General features: G+C 40.1%; 1 protein-coding gene across 1 annotated transcript in view; it reads right to left on the bottom strand.

The window, feature by feature from the left end:
• TDRD9 (tudor domain containing 9) overlaps window positions 1-19,263 on the bottom strand; it is a 165,048-nt gene that overhangs the window by 77,275 nt on the left and 68,510 nt on the right. The window contains exons 9-13 of the mRNA XM_026654176.1: window positions 15,267-15,370; window positions 13,416-13,474; window positions 1,776-1,830; window positions 1,493-1,577; window positions 30-87 (exon numbers count right to left, since the gene is read on the bottom strand). Coding sequence (XP_026509961.1) covers window positions 30-87; window positions 1,493-1,577; window positions 1,776-1,830; window positions 13,416-13,474; window positions 15,267-15,370 — 361 coding nt within the window. The remainder of the gene's footprint in view (window positions 1-29; window positions 88-1,492; window positions 1,578-1,775; window positions 1,831-13,415; window positions 13,475-15,266; window positions 15,371-19,263) is intronic.

The raw sequence follows: 19,263 nt of genomic DNA, 5'->3' as shown, positions 1-19,263 counted from the left end.
TATTGCTAATTACAATATAGAATACTCACCATATTTTACATCTGGAACTGTTACAGAGCTCTCAGCCATATTTGTAGACAGAATAATCTAGTTCAAGTCCAAAAAGAGAAAAAAAATATGAAAGAAAAGTTCACCCATCTATATTAATATATGTATTTATATAACTTTCCTTGGTGGGTAGGAAAAATCGTTAATGAAATAGAAATATTATATTTGTGTTTGTGCTCTCTGCCATTTTCCAAAGTGATTTTCATCAGTATTGTGTCTAGACAATAAAAGGTGTCACAGCACTTCGATTTTATTTTTCTAGTGCTTAAAAAAATAAACCAAAGAGTGCTATAGTAAAAAAAGTTTTGGAAATAGTTGTTGTAACTTCACAGTACATGTATATTTTATGTTTTTAATTGTACTTCAATAATCTAATAGCACTAGAAATCAAGAAGCTAACAAACATAGGGCTTGATCCAGCATGGAGAACTACTGTCTCCCAGAAGCAGGAATCCACATCTGCAGTTCACTTTGCAGGAACAGGGCAATATACAACAATTGGTTTAATTATAACTTCATCAAGTCTATTATAGCCCCTGTCCATTTTTTTCAGCTGTGGCCAGTGATAACGGCCACAGCTATACATTAATTGAAGAAAGCTTTTCTGACCTACCAGAAAAGTGATCAGTTTCTAACTTGAACAAAGCTGGATTGCCTTTATACAGTTGTAGGAGAGGAATAAAATTAAAGAATTAAAGTTGACTTATGTTTGATTAAGGATATATATGTGTTGTAAAGAAGGCCCCAATCAGCAAATAAAAGAAGGCCATGAGAATAAGTAGTGTTACTTGTAGTGTGGGAAGGATGTATGGTTTCCAAAGTAACTAATAAAACAAAGAGCTGCAGTAACAAGACAAAGAAAAATTGTCTTAAAAGAAAGAATCCCGAACCTTCCCACTGTTCTGCTGATAAGCAAAGAGTGGGGGAGAAGATAAGAAAGGAGGCTGCAAAACTTCTCTGGATTAAGACTGGAAATAAGGGTGAATTGTCTCAAATTGGATTTTAGCTGAAGTCAGTGATTGGCAATGACATCACTTGTTTGTTAAAGGATATAAAAAGTACACTCTTAAAGCAGTTCATTGCTAATACCTGCCTGACCACGTTGGAGCCGACCAATATGGGTCTAAGCAACCCTGGGTTTAGTCCATTTGTAAGTATCTTGATCAAATGCTTTTGTTACTGTTTGGTTGTAGTAAATTGTATAAAAAGCCTAAATAATAAGCATGTCTAGAGCAGTCATATAAATACCATTTGGCCTTTGGATTTAATAAAGAAATTTATGCTTAAATTAGTGTTTGGTGGTTTCCCATATCAATATTAATAATTTCAAATATTAGTAATAATTCCACTAACAACGATCTTAGCCTGAGCAGCTAATGTTGCCTATGGCCAAAACTATCTACTTCTTTTATAAGAATTAAGCCATGTTTCAATACTTGCTTACCTTTCTGTAACCAGGAACTGGAGTCAAAAACACATTATTCTGTTCTTCTAAAGTCACACTTGAATGGAGCAGATATACTTGCAACCTAGAAGAAATGCATCACTGTAACATCTATATAGTGATTCACAGTAGTCAGGGCCATAATTACCCCAAAATATCTTTTGGGACTACAACTCACATAGCTGAAGGATTAATGTTAAAATACTCAACAGAAATGTAATGAAATTAAAACAGAACTGTACATATGAAAATATTTTACCACGTGTTACTCATTTTAACTTACCTTTTGTGAATCATGCTTGTGAGAAGTTCATGCAGGTAATTCATTTCAGCCAAACCTAGGGGGGAATAAACAGCTGAGTTAAATTAAACATTTTGATGCTCACCCTAAACCAAAGAAGTTAATGATTTTACTCTAAAATGGATTCTCCTCATTTCTGCTTAATTCCTAATTCTGTTTCTATTTCTTTATCCCTTTTCATATACAATTACAACAGATAGGTTAAATAGCAAAGATGCAGTGAAAAGTGACTATAAAATTACATTACAAATAAAATGACAAACACACACCTACACTTACTATATGTGGGACTAGCAGTACTACCCCATAATTAAAGTTGCCTGACACTACACATTATATTTTTTTCCCATGAGAAAGCTATATTTAAAGAAAATTAAAGTTGCAAAGTCAATCACTGAAAATCTAGGACGTGCCAGAATTAAATGTTGCTGTTGTACTACCATCTTTAATTGGATGATCATATAATATTTTTCCACAGGACCTCTGCCTTGTATAGTGCATAGGAGAAACAGTGCTCACTGAATGGGTAGCTATTCAATATTTCTTTTTATCCTCACTAATGTTCGGCTCCATTCCTTATTCACACCACATCATCCAAACCCTACATTGAATACTGAATTATTAGTTTCCATATGGGCTTTTCTTTGACCCTCATATCCATAGTGACTGAGTGCCTCACAAACTTAGATATAAATTCATTGTCTTAGCCCCTGTGAGCTAGGGAGGTATCCTCATTTTACAGATGAGGAACTGAAGAATAGAGATAAAGTCCAAAACTGTCAAGGGCCCACTAATTTGGGGTGCCCAAACTGAGATGCCCAGGCCCTGATTTTTCAAAGTTCTTAGCACTTATACCACTTTATATATTCAAGCACAGCTCCCATTTCCATCAGTTGAGACTGCTCAGCACTTCAGCAAATCAAGCCCTAGGTGTCTTAAGTCAGCAGGAATGGCATAGTATTTACCAGAGGTGGTTTTTACCAGGTAAAATCATGGTTTTTACCACCTCATGAAAAACCAGTTAGTTCCAGTTTAAGGCATTTTCTATTTTAAAAGCCATTTTATTAATGCATACCACATTACACTTAGTTTTAGTTACATATTCAAATTATGGTTACATAATGCAGTAGATTCATAGATTAATTTAGGGTTGTACAAATAAAAAGTAAAACTGCAGAGGGTATATGTAATTATAATACTGAACATTGGAATATCTGTATACATTTTTGGTTTGGTATTTTCTCCAAGAAGTATTACATGTTATGACTCATATTTCAGTTTTCAACATTATATAAACAAAAGTCAAGAACATCTGATTACATAAAAAGAACAATAATGCAAAGTTGTGGGCTTGAAGCATTGATTAAGTAATCAGAAGCATGCAGAGTTGCCGACTACCAGTCCAGGTGCATTTGGCCATGCAGCATTCTGTAGCAGAAGACCAACTTTCATGTAGTGGATACACTGAGCCTATACCTTGGTTTTGAATGGATGTATCCAAAATTTGAAAATATTTGTTCTGTGCTTGCTGGACACTGATGCAATTATTTTTCCCAGTTTAAAACAGGTTTAAAACAGGTTCAGTATTTACCAGCATCCTCTCCTAAACTAGTTTTTCCTGGAAAATTGCCAACCCTGCAAGTTGGGTGCCCATAAAATAGGGTACCATAATAGGAACTCTGTGGCAGGGGCAGGGATAGAATCCAGTTACCCAGGGTGACACAACTGCCATAACCACAAGACCCTCCTTTTTCTCTACCTGCATTCTCTGGGCTCATGTATAATTCACTTTCCAACTTCTGCAACAAATGAGTCAGGGCTCCTATGTACAGCATCTTCATTCATTACACAATCCAGAGATTGAAATCTTTTGAATCACAGTGTCCTGTGGGCCATGCCTGTGCTGCACATGTCCTCGTGCGCCCTCATCTGAGGGGGCAAAGGGCAGAGTGGCTCCAACCACCCCTCCCCAGTCCCTCACTAATTCAGAGTCACAGACACAGAGAAATCCCCCAAAAATGGGGATTCAAGCCGAGTTGTGGGACCCACACTGACGACATCTTGAAGAACCACAGTTCCTATAAAGGTAAGTAACTGTTCTCTCTTCTCAGTGTGAATCCCACTCTAGCTGACTGACAAGCAGCACTGCATCTGGCAAGTGAAATTCAGGAGTCCTGACTGACCTAACTGAACAGAGATTGTAATATTGCTCACCCAAACTTGGCATCTGATCTTGCAGCTAGGTCAAGGGCATAGCATTTAACAACAGTCAGAGAGTTACTCCATGTGGCTGCCTTAGAGTTTTCAGATATGGGAGGTTTCTGCTCTAGAGGAGTGAGCATTAACATTGAATGGGAGAGGTATAACTAACTGTTTGGTAGCAGATTGTTATGCACTGCATAATCCATTTTGATATCCTCTGAGAGGAGATGACTTTCGAAGCACCAGAAATGGCCATGAAGAGCTCCGAAGACAGTCTGAAAAGCTCTCCTCTTTCAATATAGTATACTCAGTCCCTTGAAACATCCTGTGTGTGGAGCTTTTTCTCTCCTAAGGAGGTTTAGGGAAGAACACAGATGAGTTAATCGACTGATTCAAATGGAATTCCAAGACTACTTTGGGGATAAGCATCAGATGAAATCTGAACACCGTTATCTTTGAAGAATTTTATTATGGATTCTGTGATATGTCGTTGAGTATGATAGGTGTGCCTGCCAGCCTTCATTTAGGACCGCTGAAGGAAACAGGATCCTCTGTCCTAGGTTGGGACTGCTATAAATGGGTATGTAAACCCACCCAGAAATTAGAACTATGTGTGCAGAAGGCTTTACTGGGTATTGTTTGACCAGAAAAGCATATAAGAAAGAGACAGCAGAATCCGAAGCAGCAGCAAGAGAAAGCAAAGCAGACAGTAGCAGAAGGCTGGTAATGTGGCCCTGAGAGAAAACTAAAAGAAAGCTTTTTGGGTATAACAAGCTGGCTGAAAAGATGGGCTTGTAAAACCAAACAAAGGAACTGTCTCCTGTTTGGTTCCTCCTGTATTCAGGGAAACAAGACTTTGTACATTCTTTGTAAATAAACAAAATTGCACCAAAGGAATACCTAACTCCATCATCAATTTCATCTTGTAATTGGAATAACCCACAACACACTGAATTGGATAACCCCTTGGGACAAAAGGGGTAACACTGAGTAGGGTTTGGGAGGGCGTCAGATGTACGTTTCAGAGGGGTAGCCGTGTTAGTCTGGATCTGTAAAAAGCAACAAAGAGTCCTGTGGCACCTTATAGACTAACAAATGTATTGGAGCATAAGCTTTCGTGGGTGAATACCCACTTCGTCAGACGCATGTCAGATGTAAGTTTGAGTTTGCTGGCCCTCCTAGCAGATGTTACAGCAGTGTATGTTGTATTTCAAAAGTGGCTCAAAAGAAGATACCATAAGGTTCACAAGAATGATGTTGAGATCCCATGCACGAGGAGGATTCTCTGACCAGTGGGTAAACATATAACTATGCATTCAGGAATATTGATATTGTGGGATGTGAGGAGACTGAGCAGGACTGAACAGGTGGATAGCAGGCAGAGATCATGTCAAGATCATGGAGATCTTGATGGAACTGAATGAAAGCTCAGAGTGTTTCAAATGCAGGAAGTAGTCATGCATCTTTGGTATAGGAGCCTGTACTGGGTCACAACCATTTTGACCTGCCCAGACTGAAAATCTCTCATTTTGAGAAAGTCCTTCTTGGCGAAGGCCTGTTTTACATGAGGATTTCTTGGACCTGGCAGGAGCACTCAACAAGCCAGCACCCAAGGCTGTCAGATGTAGTGATTTCATGGCTGGGTGCAGTATCTAATTCTAGTTCTGCAATATTATATCCAGACAGTCTGGAAGTGGAATGAGAGGCTAAACGGCCCTCTACAGATGTGTGTTAGCCAGAATTGTCTTGGTCAGTAAGGAGTTCTTAGGGTTACTGTGGCTCTGTCCTGTCTCCTCTGCAAATCAGGGGAATTGATAGGAAATCCTTCACAAGGCCTTGATTCCATGGTAGGATGAAAGTGTCTTGTAATGAACCTCCGGGCTACTTTGGTGGTGAACAAGTCTACTAAGGAAATTCCTCACAAATGAAATACTGCCTTGATAATCGACCTCCACAGTGATCACTTGTGACAGACTGTCTGCTCAAGAAGTTCACTAGATTGTTAGTGAACAGGAGCTAGCGAACAAACAGGAGTTTTATGAGGGAGTTCTCTAAGTGGAGAAGGAGGGACTACATGACTACCCCCTTCCCATTAGTGAATGCTAACGGGAAGGGGGTAGGTTTAGCAGATAAAATAAAAAAAGAACAAGTTAAAAATCACTTAGAAAAGTTAGATGCCTGCAAGTCACCAGGGCCTGATGAAATGCACCCTAGAATACTCAAGGAGCTAATAGAGGAGGTATCTGAGCCTCTAGCTATTATCTTTGGAAAATCATGAGAGACAGGAGAGATTCCAGAAGACTGGAAAAAGGCAAATATAGTGCCCATCTATAAAAAGGGAAATAAAAATAACCCAGGAAACTACAGACCAGTTATTTTAACTTCTGTGCCAGGGAAGATAATGGAGCAAGTAATTAAGGAAATCATCTGCAAACACTTAGTGGTAAGGTGATAGGGAATAGCCAGCATGGATTTGTAAAGAACAAATCGTGTCAAACCAATCTGATAGCTTTCTTTGATAGTATAACAAGTCTTGTGGATAAGAGAGAAGCTGTGGATGTGGTATACCTAGACTTTAGTAAGGCATTTGATACGGTCTCGCATGATATTCTTATGGATAAACTAGGCAAATACAATTTAGATGGGGCTACTATAAGGTGGGTGCATAACTGGCTGGATAACCGTACTCAGAGAGTTGTTATTAATGGTTCCCAATCCTGCTGGAAAGGTTTAACAAGTGGGGTTCCGCAGGGGTCTGTTTTGGGACCGGCTCTGTTCAATATCTTCATCAACAACTTAGATATTGGCATAGAAAGTACGCTTATTAAGTTTGCAGATGATACCAAACTGGGAGGGATTGCAACTGCTTTGGAGGACAGGGTCATAATTCAAAATGATCTGGACAAATTGGAGAAATGGTCTGAGGTAAACAGGATGAAGTTTAACAAAGACAAATGCAAAGTGCTCCACTTAGGAAGGAAAAATCAGTTTCACACATACAGAATGGGAAGAGACTGTCTAGAAAGGAGTACGGCAGAAAGGGATCTAGGGGTTATAGTGGACCACAAGCTAAATATGAGTCAACAGTGTGATGCTGTTGCAAAAAAAGCAAACATGATTCTGGGATGTATTAACAGGTGTGTTGTGAGCAAGACACGAGAAGTCGTTCTTCCGCTCTACTCTGCACTGGTTAGGCCTCAACTGAAGTATTGTGTCCAGTTCTGGGCACTGCATTTCAAGAAAGATGTGGAGAAATTGGAGAGGGTCCAGAGAAGAGCAACAAGAATGATTAAAGGTCTTGAGAACATGACCTATGAAGGAAGGCTGAAAGAATTGGGTTTGTTTAGTTTGGAAAAGAGAAGACTGAGAGGGGACATGATAGCAGTTTTCAGGTATCTAAAAGGGTGTCATAAAAAGGAGGGAGAAAACTTGTTCACCTTAGCCTCTAAGGATAGAACAAGAAGCAATGGGCTTAAACTGCAGCAAGGGAGGTTTAGGTTGGACATTAGGAAAAAGTTCCTAACTGTCAGGGTGGTTAAACACGGGAATAAATTGCCTAGGGAGGTTGTGGAATCTCCATCTCTGGAGATATTTAAGAGTAGGTTAGATAAATGTCTATCAGGGATGGTCTAGACAGTATTTGGTCCTGCCATGAGGGCAGGGGACTGGACTTGATGACCTCTCGAGGTCCCTTCCAGTCCTAGAATCTATGAATCTATGACCTTTGGGTGAGTTTATTATCTGTTTGTTATGTGCCTGCTTGCCTGAAGTTTATAGTGTGGTCTCCTTGGTGGTCTGTGTGCTGACCCTACCAGTCTGCTAGGCAAGGCTGTGAGCTTCCCGGCAAAGCTCTAGCCTGCCATCCTTGAATCCCTAATTCCTTTAGACTCCCTTGACAAGAGGCTGGGGCTAACTCAGGGAAAACAGGGATTTTTAAAGCCAGCTCGAAAGCAACCAGAGGAGCGAGTGAACAGGGGAGTTTTGTGAGGGAGCACGACAGCCAGATACACCAAATAAACATTCGTTACACTTAGGCCAATAACCCCAACCCCCCAAAACATACCCAAAGTACAAACAATCAAACAAAACCTCTGCAAGAGTAAACATCATACAGGCAGGGGTCCAGCAGCAGAGGGTTGGGGGTGGCTACTTAACTTATTGCACTGAATGCAGCATGTATGATTACCTGCCTTGTGGGCAGGTGTGCACATTCAGTGCAACCAGCTCATGGCCCTCAGGAATCGAGTATGGGCTCTTGAAACCAGAGTGGCTAAACTGAAGGGGCTAAGGAAGACAGAGATAAATAGAAGAAAGAACAGGAGTACTTGTGGCACCTTAGAGACTAACAAATTTATTAGAGCATAGACAAGACTTTCTAGGACACAGCTGAGCGGTCCCACCCCTAGTCTGACAGCCTCTGTGCTGTTGAGGAGGATGAAAGTCTCGAGGAAGGAGAACATCAAGCTGGAGCAAAAGAAAAAAATCCTATAGTTGGGACCCTCCTTCCAGAAGATGTCATGGTATCCTCTTGCACTCATGATACCTCTTTGGAGGAAGGGACCTGTTATTAGGAAGAGACAGGTAATAGTAATGGAAGATTTGATTATTAGAAATACAGATAATTGGGTTTATGATGACCAGGAGAAATGCATGGTAAATTGTCTGCTGAGTGCGAAGGTTGCGGACCTCTTGAGACATCTAGAAAAACTTATTATTATATTATATTATTATTAACTTATGTACAGTGCAGGGGAGGACCTTGTGGTCATAGTACATATAGGTACCAATATAATAGGAAAAAGCAGGAGAGAGGTTCTGTAGGGCAAATTTAGGCTGCTATGTAAGAGATTAAAGTCCAGGACCTCCATGGTAGCATTCTCTGAAATGCTTCCAGTTACACAGGCAGAACTGCGGGGTCTCAATGCGTGGATGAGACGATGGTTTATTAGAAACAGAGGAGCATATACAGGAAGGATGGACACCACCTAAACTAAAATGGAACCAGATGACTGGAATATAAGACTAAAAAGGTCACAGAGGAGTTTTAAAACTAAGGGTTGGGGGAAAGGCGACAGCTGAGGAGGAGCACATGGTTTGGACAGAGACATCCTTTAGGAAGGATTTATTAAAGGGGATAGACTCACAGAACTGGAAGGGACCTCGAGAGTCTTCTAGTCCAGTCCCCTGCACGCAAGACAGGACTAAGTATTATCTAGACCATCCCTGACAGGTGATTGGAGATTTTTAAGAGCAGGTTAGACAATGACAGAGATTCCATAACCTCCCTAGGCAATTTATTCCAGTGCTTAACTACCCTGACAGTTAGGAAGTTTTTCCTAATGTCCAACCTAATTTAAGCCCATGGCTTCTTGTCCTATCCTCAGAGGTTAATGAGAACAATTTTTCTCCCTCCTCCTTGTAACAACCTTTAATGTACTTGAAAACTTGTGTGTCCGCCCCCGCAGTCTTCTCTTCTCCAGATTAAACAAACCCAATTCTTTCAATCTCACAGAACTGGGTGATTTGGCAACAAAAGGGCAGATGAAATTCAGTGCTGATAAATGCAAAATAACGTACATTGGAAAACTTAATCCCAACTATACATACAAAATGATGGGGTCTAAATGAGCTGTTACCACTTACGAACCAAGTCTTGGAGTTATCATGGCTAGCTCTCTGAAAATATCTGCTCAGTGTGCAGCGGCAGTCAAAAAGCTAACAGAATGCAGGAACCATTAGGGAAGGGATAGATAAGAAGACAGAAAAATATCATAATGCCTCTATATAAATCCATGATATACTCACACCTTGAAAACTGTGTACAGTTCTGGTTGCCCCATCTCAGAAAAGATATATTGGAATTGGAAAAGGTACAAAGAAAGGCAACAAAAATGATTAGCGGTATGGAACAGCTTCCATATGACGAGAGATTAAAAAGACAGATTGTTCCAGAGGACATGCTTCTATGCTGATGACATTCATCAAAAAAATAATGTGTTAATTAAATTTGTGACTGAACTCCTTGTGGGAGAATTGTATGTATTGTGACTAAGTTCCTCCTCTACCTTGGTGGGTCCTGCGCATCCTGGCGGATTTACTCGCCTCAGAGGTTCACGGCAGCCCTCAGTTTGGCCGCTTTTGCTAGAAGCTCAAATCTGACATTCACTCAGCTAACCTCATCACTGGCCAGCATGGGGGAAAGGGAGAACGATCTCCGCAGTCTCTGTTGTCCCACCTAGTGGGTCGGGGACAGGCCAGATCCCTTTCCAAATTAGACCTTCCCCTCTGGTGTCTCACAGATCAGGTCAACTCCTCCTGTGTCAGATGGGGAGTTTGGGGGGAACCCGGGCCCGCCCTCTACTCCAGGTTCCAGCTCAGGGCCCTGTGGATAGCAGTTGTCTACAATGTCTCCTGTAACAGCTGCGTGACAGTTACAACTCCCTGGGCCACTTCCCCATGGCTACCCCCAGCACCTTCTTTATCCTCAATGCAGGACCTTCCTTCCTGATGCCTGATAACGCTTGTACTCCTCAGTCCTCCAGCAACACATCCTCTCACTCGCAGCTCCTTACACTCCCCTCACTAACTGAAGTGAGGTCCTGTTTAAACCAGGTGCCCTGATTAGCCTGCCTGTCTTAATTGATTCTAGTAGCTTCTTAATTGCCACCAGGTGTCCTAATTAGCCTAACTGCCTTAATTGGTTCCAGCAAGTTCCTGATTGTTCTGGAACAGCCCCTGTTATCTTACCCAGGGAAAAGGGAATCGCTTAATCTAAGTCTAATGTCTCTACCTTCGATCACTCTCCTGTAGCCATCTGGCCTTACCCCGTCACAGTATCCTGCTCTGTAGTTTTACAAACATTCTGCCATGTATTTCATGTTATAGTAGTCTCAGATAACGACTCAGCAGATATAGTTCGATTTAAGAACACTTTCACTGCAGATTTGACAAAACACAAAGAAGGTACCAATGTGAGATTTCTAAAAGGTAGCTACAGCACTCAACGCAAGGTTTAAGAATCTGAAGTGCCTTCCAAAATCTGAGAGGGACGTGGGGTGACCAGATGTCCCGATTTTATAGGGACAGTCCCGATTTTTAGGTCTTTTTCTTATATAGGCTCCTATTACCTCCCACCCCCGTCCCGATTTTTCACACTTGCTGACTGGTCACCCTAGTCAAGAACAAGTTTTGCAGCATGCTTTCAGAAGTCTTAAAAGAGCAACACTCCGATGAGGAAACTACAGAAGCCAAACCATCAAGAAGGAAAATTAACTTTCTGTTGGTGGCATCTGATTCAAATGATGAAAATGAAAATACATCAGTCCACACTGCTTTGGATCATTATCGAGCAGAACCCATCATCAGCATGGACGCATGTCCTCTGGAATGGTGGTCGAAGCATGAAGGGCCATACAAATGTTTAGCATATCTGGCATGTAAATACCTTGCAACACTGGCTACAACATGCCATGCAAATTCCTGTTCTCACTTTCAGGTGACATTGTAAATAAGAAGCAGGCAGCATTATCTCCCATAAATGTAAACAAACTTGTTTGTCTTAGAACCATAGAATATTAGGGTTGGAAGAGACCTCAGGGGGTCATCTAGTCCAATCCCCTGCTCAAAGCAGGACCAACACCAAAGCCACGGCTCTGTCAAGCTGGGCCTTAAAAACCTCTAAGGATGGAGATTCCACCACCTCCCCAGGTAACCCATTCCAGTGCTTCACCACCCTCCTAATGAAATAGTGTTTCCTAATATCCAACCGAGACCTCCCCCACTGCAACTTGAGACCACTGCTTCTTGTTCTGTCATCTCCCACCACTGAGAACAGCCGAGCTACATTCTCTTTGGAACCCCCCTTCAGGTAGTTGAAGGCTGCTATCAAATCCCCCCCTCACTCTTCTCTTCTGCAGACGAAATAACCCTAGTTCCCTCAGCCTCTCCTCGTAAGTCATGTGCCCCAGCCCCCTAATCATTTTCATTGCCCTCCACTGGACTCTCTCCAATTTGTCCACATCCCTTCTGTAGTGGGGGACCAAAACTGGATGCAATATTCCAGATGTGGCCTCACCAGTGCCGAATAGAGGGGAATAATCACTTCCCTCGATCTGCTAGCAATGCTCCTACTAATACAGCCCAATATGCCATTGGCCTTCCTGGCAACAAGGGCACACTGCTGACTCATATCCAGCTTCTTGTCCACTGTAATCCCCAGGTCCTTTTCTGCAGTACTGCTGATTAGCCAGTCGGTCCCCAGCCTGTAGCGGTCCATGGGATTCTTCCTTCCTAAGTGCAGGACTCTGCACTTGTCCTTGTTGAACCTCATCAGATTTCTTTTGGCCAAATCCTCCAATTTGTCTAGGTCACTGTGGACCCTAGCGATTGGCTAAACAAGAAGGACAGAGTGGACTTGTAGGCGCTAAAGTTTTACACAGTTTTATTTTTGAGTGTAGTTATGTAAAATAATTATTTTACATTTGCAAGTACATTTGAGGTGAACTGAAAAATATTTTTTTTACAGTGCAAATATTAGTAAAAAAATAATATAAAGTGAGCACTGTACACTTTGTATTCTGTGTCATAATTGAAATCAATATATTTGAAAATGTAGAAAACATCCAAAATATTTAAATAAATGGTATTCTATTGTTTAACAGTGCGATTAAAACTGCAATTAATCGCAATTATTTTTTAATCTCGTGATTAATCACAATTAATATTTTTTAATCGTTTGACAGCCCTACATGAATTACTTGACACATGGCTTTTGTTTGGTAGTAGTTACACAACTAGATTCATACTTTTGGAAAGGCTAATAGGCGAGTTTAAGTTTTTCCAACTTAAATTGGTTCTTCAAAAACCAATACAGCCTCTTGTTCATTCATGAAGTGCTGTGTGGTCCCTCCCTTACACATTATTTATTAAATGCTTAAAATGTGCCAAGCAACATACAGAAAAAAATGACGCTTAGCTCCTACTTCAAGGATCTTGATGAAGGCTGGATATGAGGCACTACTCACCATACAGTCATATGAAGGAACTGTGTAACCATATAGAATGCAGAAACTGAATGCAGAATTTCAAGTATGACATGATTCAGTATTTAACCCAGTAGCTGAAAAAAACACATTGGGCGGGGGGAGGGGGGGGCAGTGGCAGGGTTGGTATCTTTTGCTATACTGCAACTTTATTTGAAAATTCTAAGATTAGAATAGAGTATTTTACAATGAAGGTCACTTTTTATTTGCTGCCATGTTCATAGAGGGTTGGGGTAAAATGAAGACTGATATATGTACTGATGTTCATGTTATCAATTACAGGAAGAGTGATGTCAGAGAAAAAAAGATGTAATTTCAATACACGCTAACAAGCTGCATCCCCTCACCAAAACCACAACAAGAAAATGTCAGTACCCACCTGGCAGAAACACCAACACACTGCCACGCTCTGACATAAGGCCCAAATTTTTGTTCTCCCTAATATTAAAAATATATTTTAATTAATTTCATACTTCACTAACCTCAATCTATTATGTTTCAGTTCCCTAAAAACAGTTTATCTTGTAAGAGTAACAAAAGTGCACTTTTCCTATAAGTTGTGCTATTTAAGTTCACTGAAGAGACATGATACAAAACATTACCTAAAGCTATATTTTCCATAAAACATGTACATAAATACTGAAAGCAAATCTGCTCCATGGTCTTTAGAACTATGTCACATGCAGAAGTACTCCTGTTTCCCTTGCATTAAAATTGTGTTATATAAAATCTCTCTCTGATATCACTACTTGAGAATTAATACAGTATTAACTTCATTTAGTTAAAATTTGTGAAGCACAAACTTTAAAAAAATGCTATGTTAGATAGCTCTAACAAAAGTTTTTCCTATTATAAGCAGCATGTAACAGTAAGGAAAATTGCAAAGCTCATTATAATGAGCTACAACTGAATTAGTCAGTTTTACAATAGCAAACAAATGGAATCCTTTCACTTCATAAGCACTGATAAGTTAAGCCATGACATGAACTGCTAGAGACATCACTCTGCTTAAGCCTGTGTGTGACAGAGACCAGAGGCTACAATCAATTTAATGTAATACAAAAATCTTACACTTGGTAGCAGTAACTTCATATTGTTATAACATTCTGTAAATGTAGCATGAAAATCACAATTCCCTTACTGTACATATAAAACATTTTAATTATATCAATACCAGAAATGTTCATTTTCACTAGAGGGTACTAATGTCTCTTCCTATTATGAGCAGTGCCCCTTTCTGAAATTAAAAACTACAATAATAAATATACTAATATTGGTAATGAGAACATTTTGTATGGTACTTTTGACTAGTATTCTAAAACAGTCCAACAAAGCAGCACTATAGGAAGTATTCAGTTCTTCAGAAAAAAAAATGAGAAAGATCAAAAAATCCTCATAATGAAAGTGATAAATGAGCGGCATACTTATCACATTAATATCCCCATCAACACTTATGTTTTATAGTGCAATCTGGTAAAGTTTAAGTTTCATGAGTTTTTTCTAAAATGTCAAAAGCTTACATAACATTAAAAAAGCTTTCAGTCTAAAAATTAAAGCTATTTCTTCAGTATATATTTATAAATTAGTAAAAAAATCAGAACAAAGCATGACAGAAAAGTGTAGCTTTAAGTTGCTATTCAGCACTAGACAAAGTTCTAGTAGCTTTAGATTTTTTTAACCACATTCCTGCAGATACTGAATACCAATTTACAAAATGCTATAGCGCAAGATAAATGAAATCGCCTTAATCTGTTCTACACTCTAACCTAGTACGTACATTAAGCATGAAAGTCTGAAAAATACAAAGAAAAGACATCAGCCTTCATTGGTTCTTATATACTAATACTTTCCTTCATTCCTTTGTTAATAAATCCGAGTTCTGCATCTTTGCTTCATATAAAGAACATTCAATCCCAGCCTGCATCAAAGGGTCTATAAAGTTTTCAACTGACATAGCTTTAATGGTCACTTACAAATTGTGCCCTGGAGTGTAGACATTTAAAAAATTCAAGAAATTCAATAAAAGCTAGAAGGAGTCTAAATACAATTAATCTGAGCAGAAATCATGCCAATAAGTCATCATTCAAGACAAAGGGAGGAAAAGTGCAAAAAATTAAAGCCATGTCAGAATTGCAATATAGGTACTGCAAAGAATCATATTCCCTAATTCGACTTTCATTTCAACTGAGAGTCACAAGTTCTTCACAAACAGACCTGGAGTATATCTTACCCACTTTCCTTCATTTCCAACTCATCAAATAATTGAATCAGAGAGACTGCAACTTCATACATTTCTTTAGCAATCATTGGTTCATCAAAGATTTGAGGAGGAACCTAGAGGGAGGGGGGAAAAAACTTGATGTTAACATATTGACATTTAACACTAACACTTTCAAGCCTAAATATTGTGAGTAGATTGCCAACCATTTTCTCAGTCCAAAATTAAACCATCACCTGACTTGAATTCTTTCAAATTTTCTTGAATTTATTAAAACCATTCCAAAGAGACGACACTCAAGTCAACCTGAAGCTTTACAAGGAACTTAGTCTACTCAGAAGGATGAACTTTTGACCCCCACAACTGATCTTATTTAATACATTATTTCTTCAGACATTTTGCAGGCATTACAGCATTGTTCAACACCTACTGGGGTACATCTATTTTAAAAAAAAATACTAAAGATGTTCCGTGTAACAGTTACCTACGTAGGATAAGCACGATCAACTCCCAATTTCCAGCAAAGTTTGCAGGTCATGACAGATAAGGCTGCAGGATCCAAAAGGATGATGGAATGCATCGATTCACCCTCATACTAGGAGAGGAATAATCCCTCTCAGAATTCCCATAGGAAGTGCAGTTCCACATGAGCAACACAGGACTGTGTTATGTTTGTGCTGGCACCATCTGGCACTTAAAGCTATATTTCTTTTTACAGGAGTATTAATGATCAGGACTTTTTCTTATCTCCCCCTTTTTTGCTGCAGTCTGCTGCAAAGGTCAGACTATAAATTAGTTTATCTCAAAACAATCTAAGACTATTGATTTTTTTACAAGTTAAAACGTTACTTTGCTTTGCAGAGTCCTCTGAAAGACCTGTTCAAGTGGTAATTAAGAATCAGCAGGTAAGCAGACTGAGATTTGTGTTAGCTGCTCAAGAAATCACCACCTCAAACCAAGCCTATGTTGGCTCCACCTCCATAAAGTCACTGAGTGCATCCACCCTGATCAAACTGGTCCTGTCAACACTGGTTCTCCACTTGTGAGGTAACTCCCGTTTCTTCATGTGTCATTATATAATGCCTGCATCTGTAATTTTCACTCCATGCATATGAAGAAGTGAGGTTTTTTACTCACAAAAGCTTATGCCCAAATAAAGCCGTTAGTCTTTAAGGTGCCACCGGACTCCTTGTCATTTCATCATGGACACGCCTATATGTGGCATGCCTCCTAAAACCTGAATGCCAAGCCACACTTCCCTCTCCTTATTTAAATCCACTCTTAACCTTGCTTCTGTACTACCATCTACAATAGTGGTTTACAACCTGTGGTCCACAGACCCCTGGGGGTCCTCAGACTATGTCTAAGATTTCCAAAGGGGTCTGGCACCTCCATTTGAAATTTTTTAGGTGTCCGCAAATGAAAAAAAAGATTGAAAACCACTGATCTACAAGAACTAGAATAATTAAAAAAAGATACTAAAAAGCTGAGGTTCCACTGCGTATCAGTAAAAATACATATGCCAGAACTGAATCTCCATGTGATCCTATTACTATAATCAGTTTTCTTCTTTACCTCTCTGTCCATTATCCACCCAATGCTTCACATCTAAAAAAAAAAAAAGCACCAAAGGAAGTTGTGTGTTTCTTTTATACATGTCCTAAGCAGCTAGCATGTTTTGGTGTTGTGAAATAAGTGAGTCAATCTCTGGGAGAGCCTCTGGCATCCCATACTTCTCATCATAGCCACTGGGTTTTTGGTCTTCTTCAAGCTACTCTTTCCCAGACTACCCCTAAATTTTGTACTCTCAGTGTTTTCACTGGCCACATGTACTGTAATCATACACCCTAGCCTAGTAGTGCATTTGACCCAGCATTCTGCTTTCAAAGCACGTTCACTCAATCTTGAACCTCCACAACCATCTCTGTCTGGCTCTCTCATGGCTTTTCTGACTGAAATGCTTCATTAGACATTTGTCCAAATTTTCTCATTGTCAAATCACTTAACATATCCCTGAAAAAATGGGAGGCTTGAGTGCCTCTTTTCCACAGCCTCTTCCTTCTTATGAACTTTGTGAGCTCTGGAACTCATGCTCCAAGGCACACTATATTCTCTCTCCAATTACCAGACTCATCCAGTTTTGTTTATTTGGTCAGCAAATATTCCTCTTCACTATTCAACTTCCTTTACCAGCTGCTTAACACTCTCAAGCAGTGCTTTGTCACTATGGGTATGTGCAGCTCAGGTAGGCACACCCATAGTGACAAAGCCCTGGTAAGAGTGTATGCAGCTGTCGAAGGAAGTTGAATAGTGAAGAGGAATATTTGCTGAGCACAAAAACAGAACTCGCTAGGTCTGGTCATGACAGAGAGAGAACAGTGTGCCTTGGCACATGAGCTTGTAGACATTCCCAAGTCAGTTTTGATCTAGCTTCACACTTCTCAAACTCTGGGTCAGGACCCCAAAATGAGTCGTGACCCCACTTTAATGGGGTCGTCAAGGCTGGCAGTAAACTTACAGGGGCCCAGGGCTGAAGTCGAAGACCAAGCCCCACCCTCCTCACCCGCCCAGGGCTGAAGCTGGGGCTCAGGCTTCAGTCCCCGATGCTAGGGTTGTGTAGTAATTTTTGTTGTCAGAAACTCAGAAGGGGGTCATGGTGCAATGAAGTTTGAGAACCACTGATCAGCTAGATCACAACTAGCTCAAGTAACAATAGCAATGTAGCCATGACAGCAGCTAGCCGCTCAAGTATATATCCAGGGTCCTAAGTAGGGTTATATTCAGGAGGCTGGTTCTGTCCCTGCTGCCACAGATTACTGCTATTGTCACTCAAGTTAGATGAAATCTAGGTCAGGAATCCCTACAGGAACTGCAATTGCATCTCCTGATTGCGAACTACACATATCCTGAATTACAGCCTCATCTATGCTTGGACTTCTGTGCTTGTTGTTACCACCAATTCAGCTATTCCAGTGGTAGTATCAGTGGGAATGCTAGATAAGTCAAGGAACTGGCATTTTAAGCATTGCATCCTCTAAACCTGGATTATGGGACACTGATTAAAATGCAGTGTACATCATGGAAACACACCCACTGTGGCTGCCACTGGGAGAGCAAGATCAGTTATAGCAATGGTGGGATAAGTTGGGGAAAAAGTGAATGTTAAATGAAGCCAAAATACAGTAACAGGGCACTGCTGGAGAGTGTTAAGAAACTGGCAGTGGAAGTTGAGAGACAGAGGAATATTTGGTGAGCATATAAACAAAACTCGGATAGTCTGAGTGTAGAGAACAGAGTAAGGACATATTTATCACTTGTCCACATTCTGCTTCACTTCTACCGGCATAAAACTAGGATTATTAAAAAAAAATTCAGACTGAACAGTCACATCAGGACACAAACAAATGCTGCATGAACTTTCTATTATTCAACAAGTTCACTTAATGTGAATGCTGTAACTAGGACTTGAAGAATTTAACTTTTCCATTGAGGTTTATTTAGCTTCTTGAAATGTAGGGGTATAGTGATTTTTTTTTAATCAACTTAATGTCAATGGCTTTGGTATAAAGTTGTACCTTTCTTAGTGGACTTTATGTTCAATTAGGACTTGCTCTCCCCTGGCTGCTTGAGTCTAAGATGTTGCTTTTTGAATTATCTCTGCTTGAACAGCTTTCAAATTTGTCTTTTCACTTTGTTAGAGCTACTGTAGCTCCCTTTGCTATTCCTCAACATGACAAGACTACCACACAGCCCATAAAAAAGCTAACTATGTGACAGTGAATAAAATCCATAAGTGCTAACATAGCTGTCTGAAGTAATCCATCAAAAAAACAGACCTGATTTTGATATATACGCTTCACGGCCTGAACATCTGGATTCTAGAAATTCAATCCAAACACACACACAAGAGTCACCCCCATAAAAAGAAATAAGGAGGGCCTTCATTATTTAACTTTTTCCAAATACACCTCTACCCCGATATAACACGACCCGAAATAACATGGTAAAG

This window comes from Terrapene carolina, unplaced genomic scaffold (assembly GCF_002925995.2).
Source record: "Terrapene carolina triunguis isolate 2854851 unplaced genomic scaffold, T_m_triunguis-2.0 Scaffold189, whole genome shotgun sequence".
In the NCBI taxonomy this organism is placed as follows: domain Eukaryota; kingdom Metazoa; phylum Chordata; order Testudines; family Emydidae; genus Terrapene; species Terrapene triunguis.
This window is presented reverse-complemented; position numbering and strand designations above follow the sequence as displayed.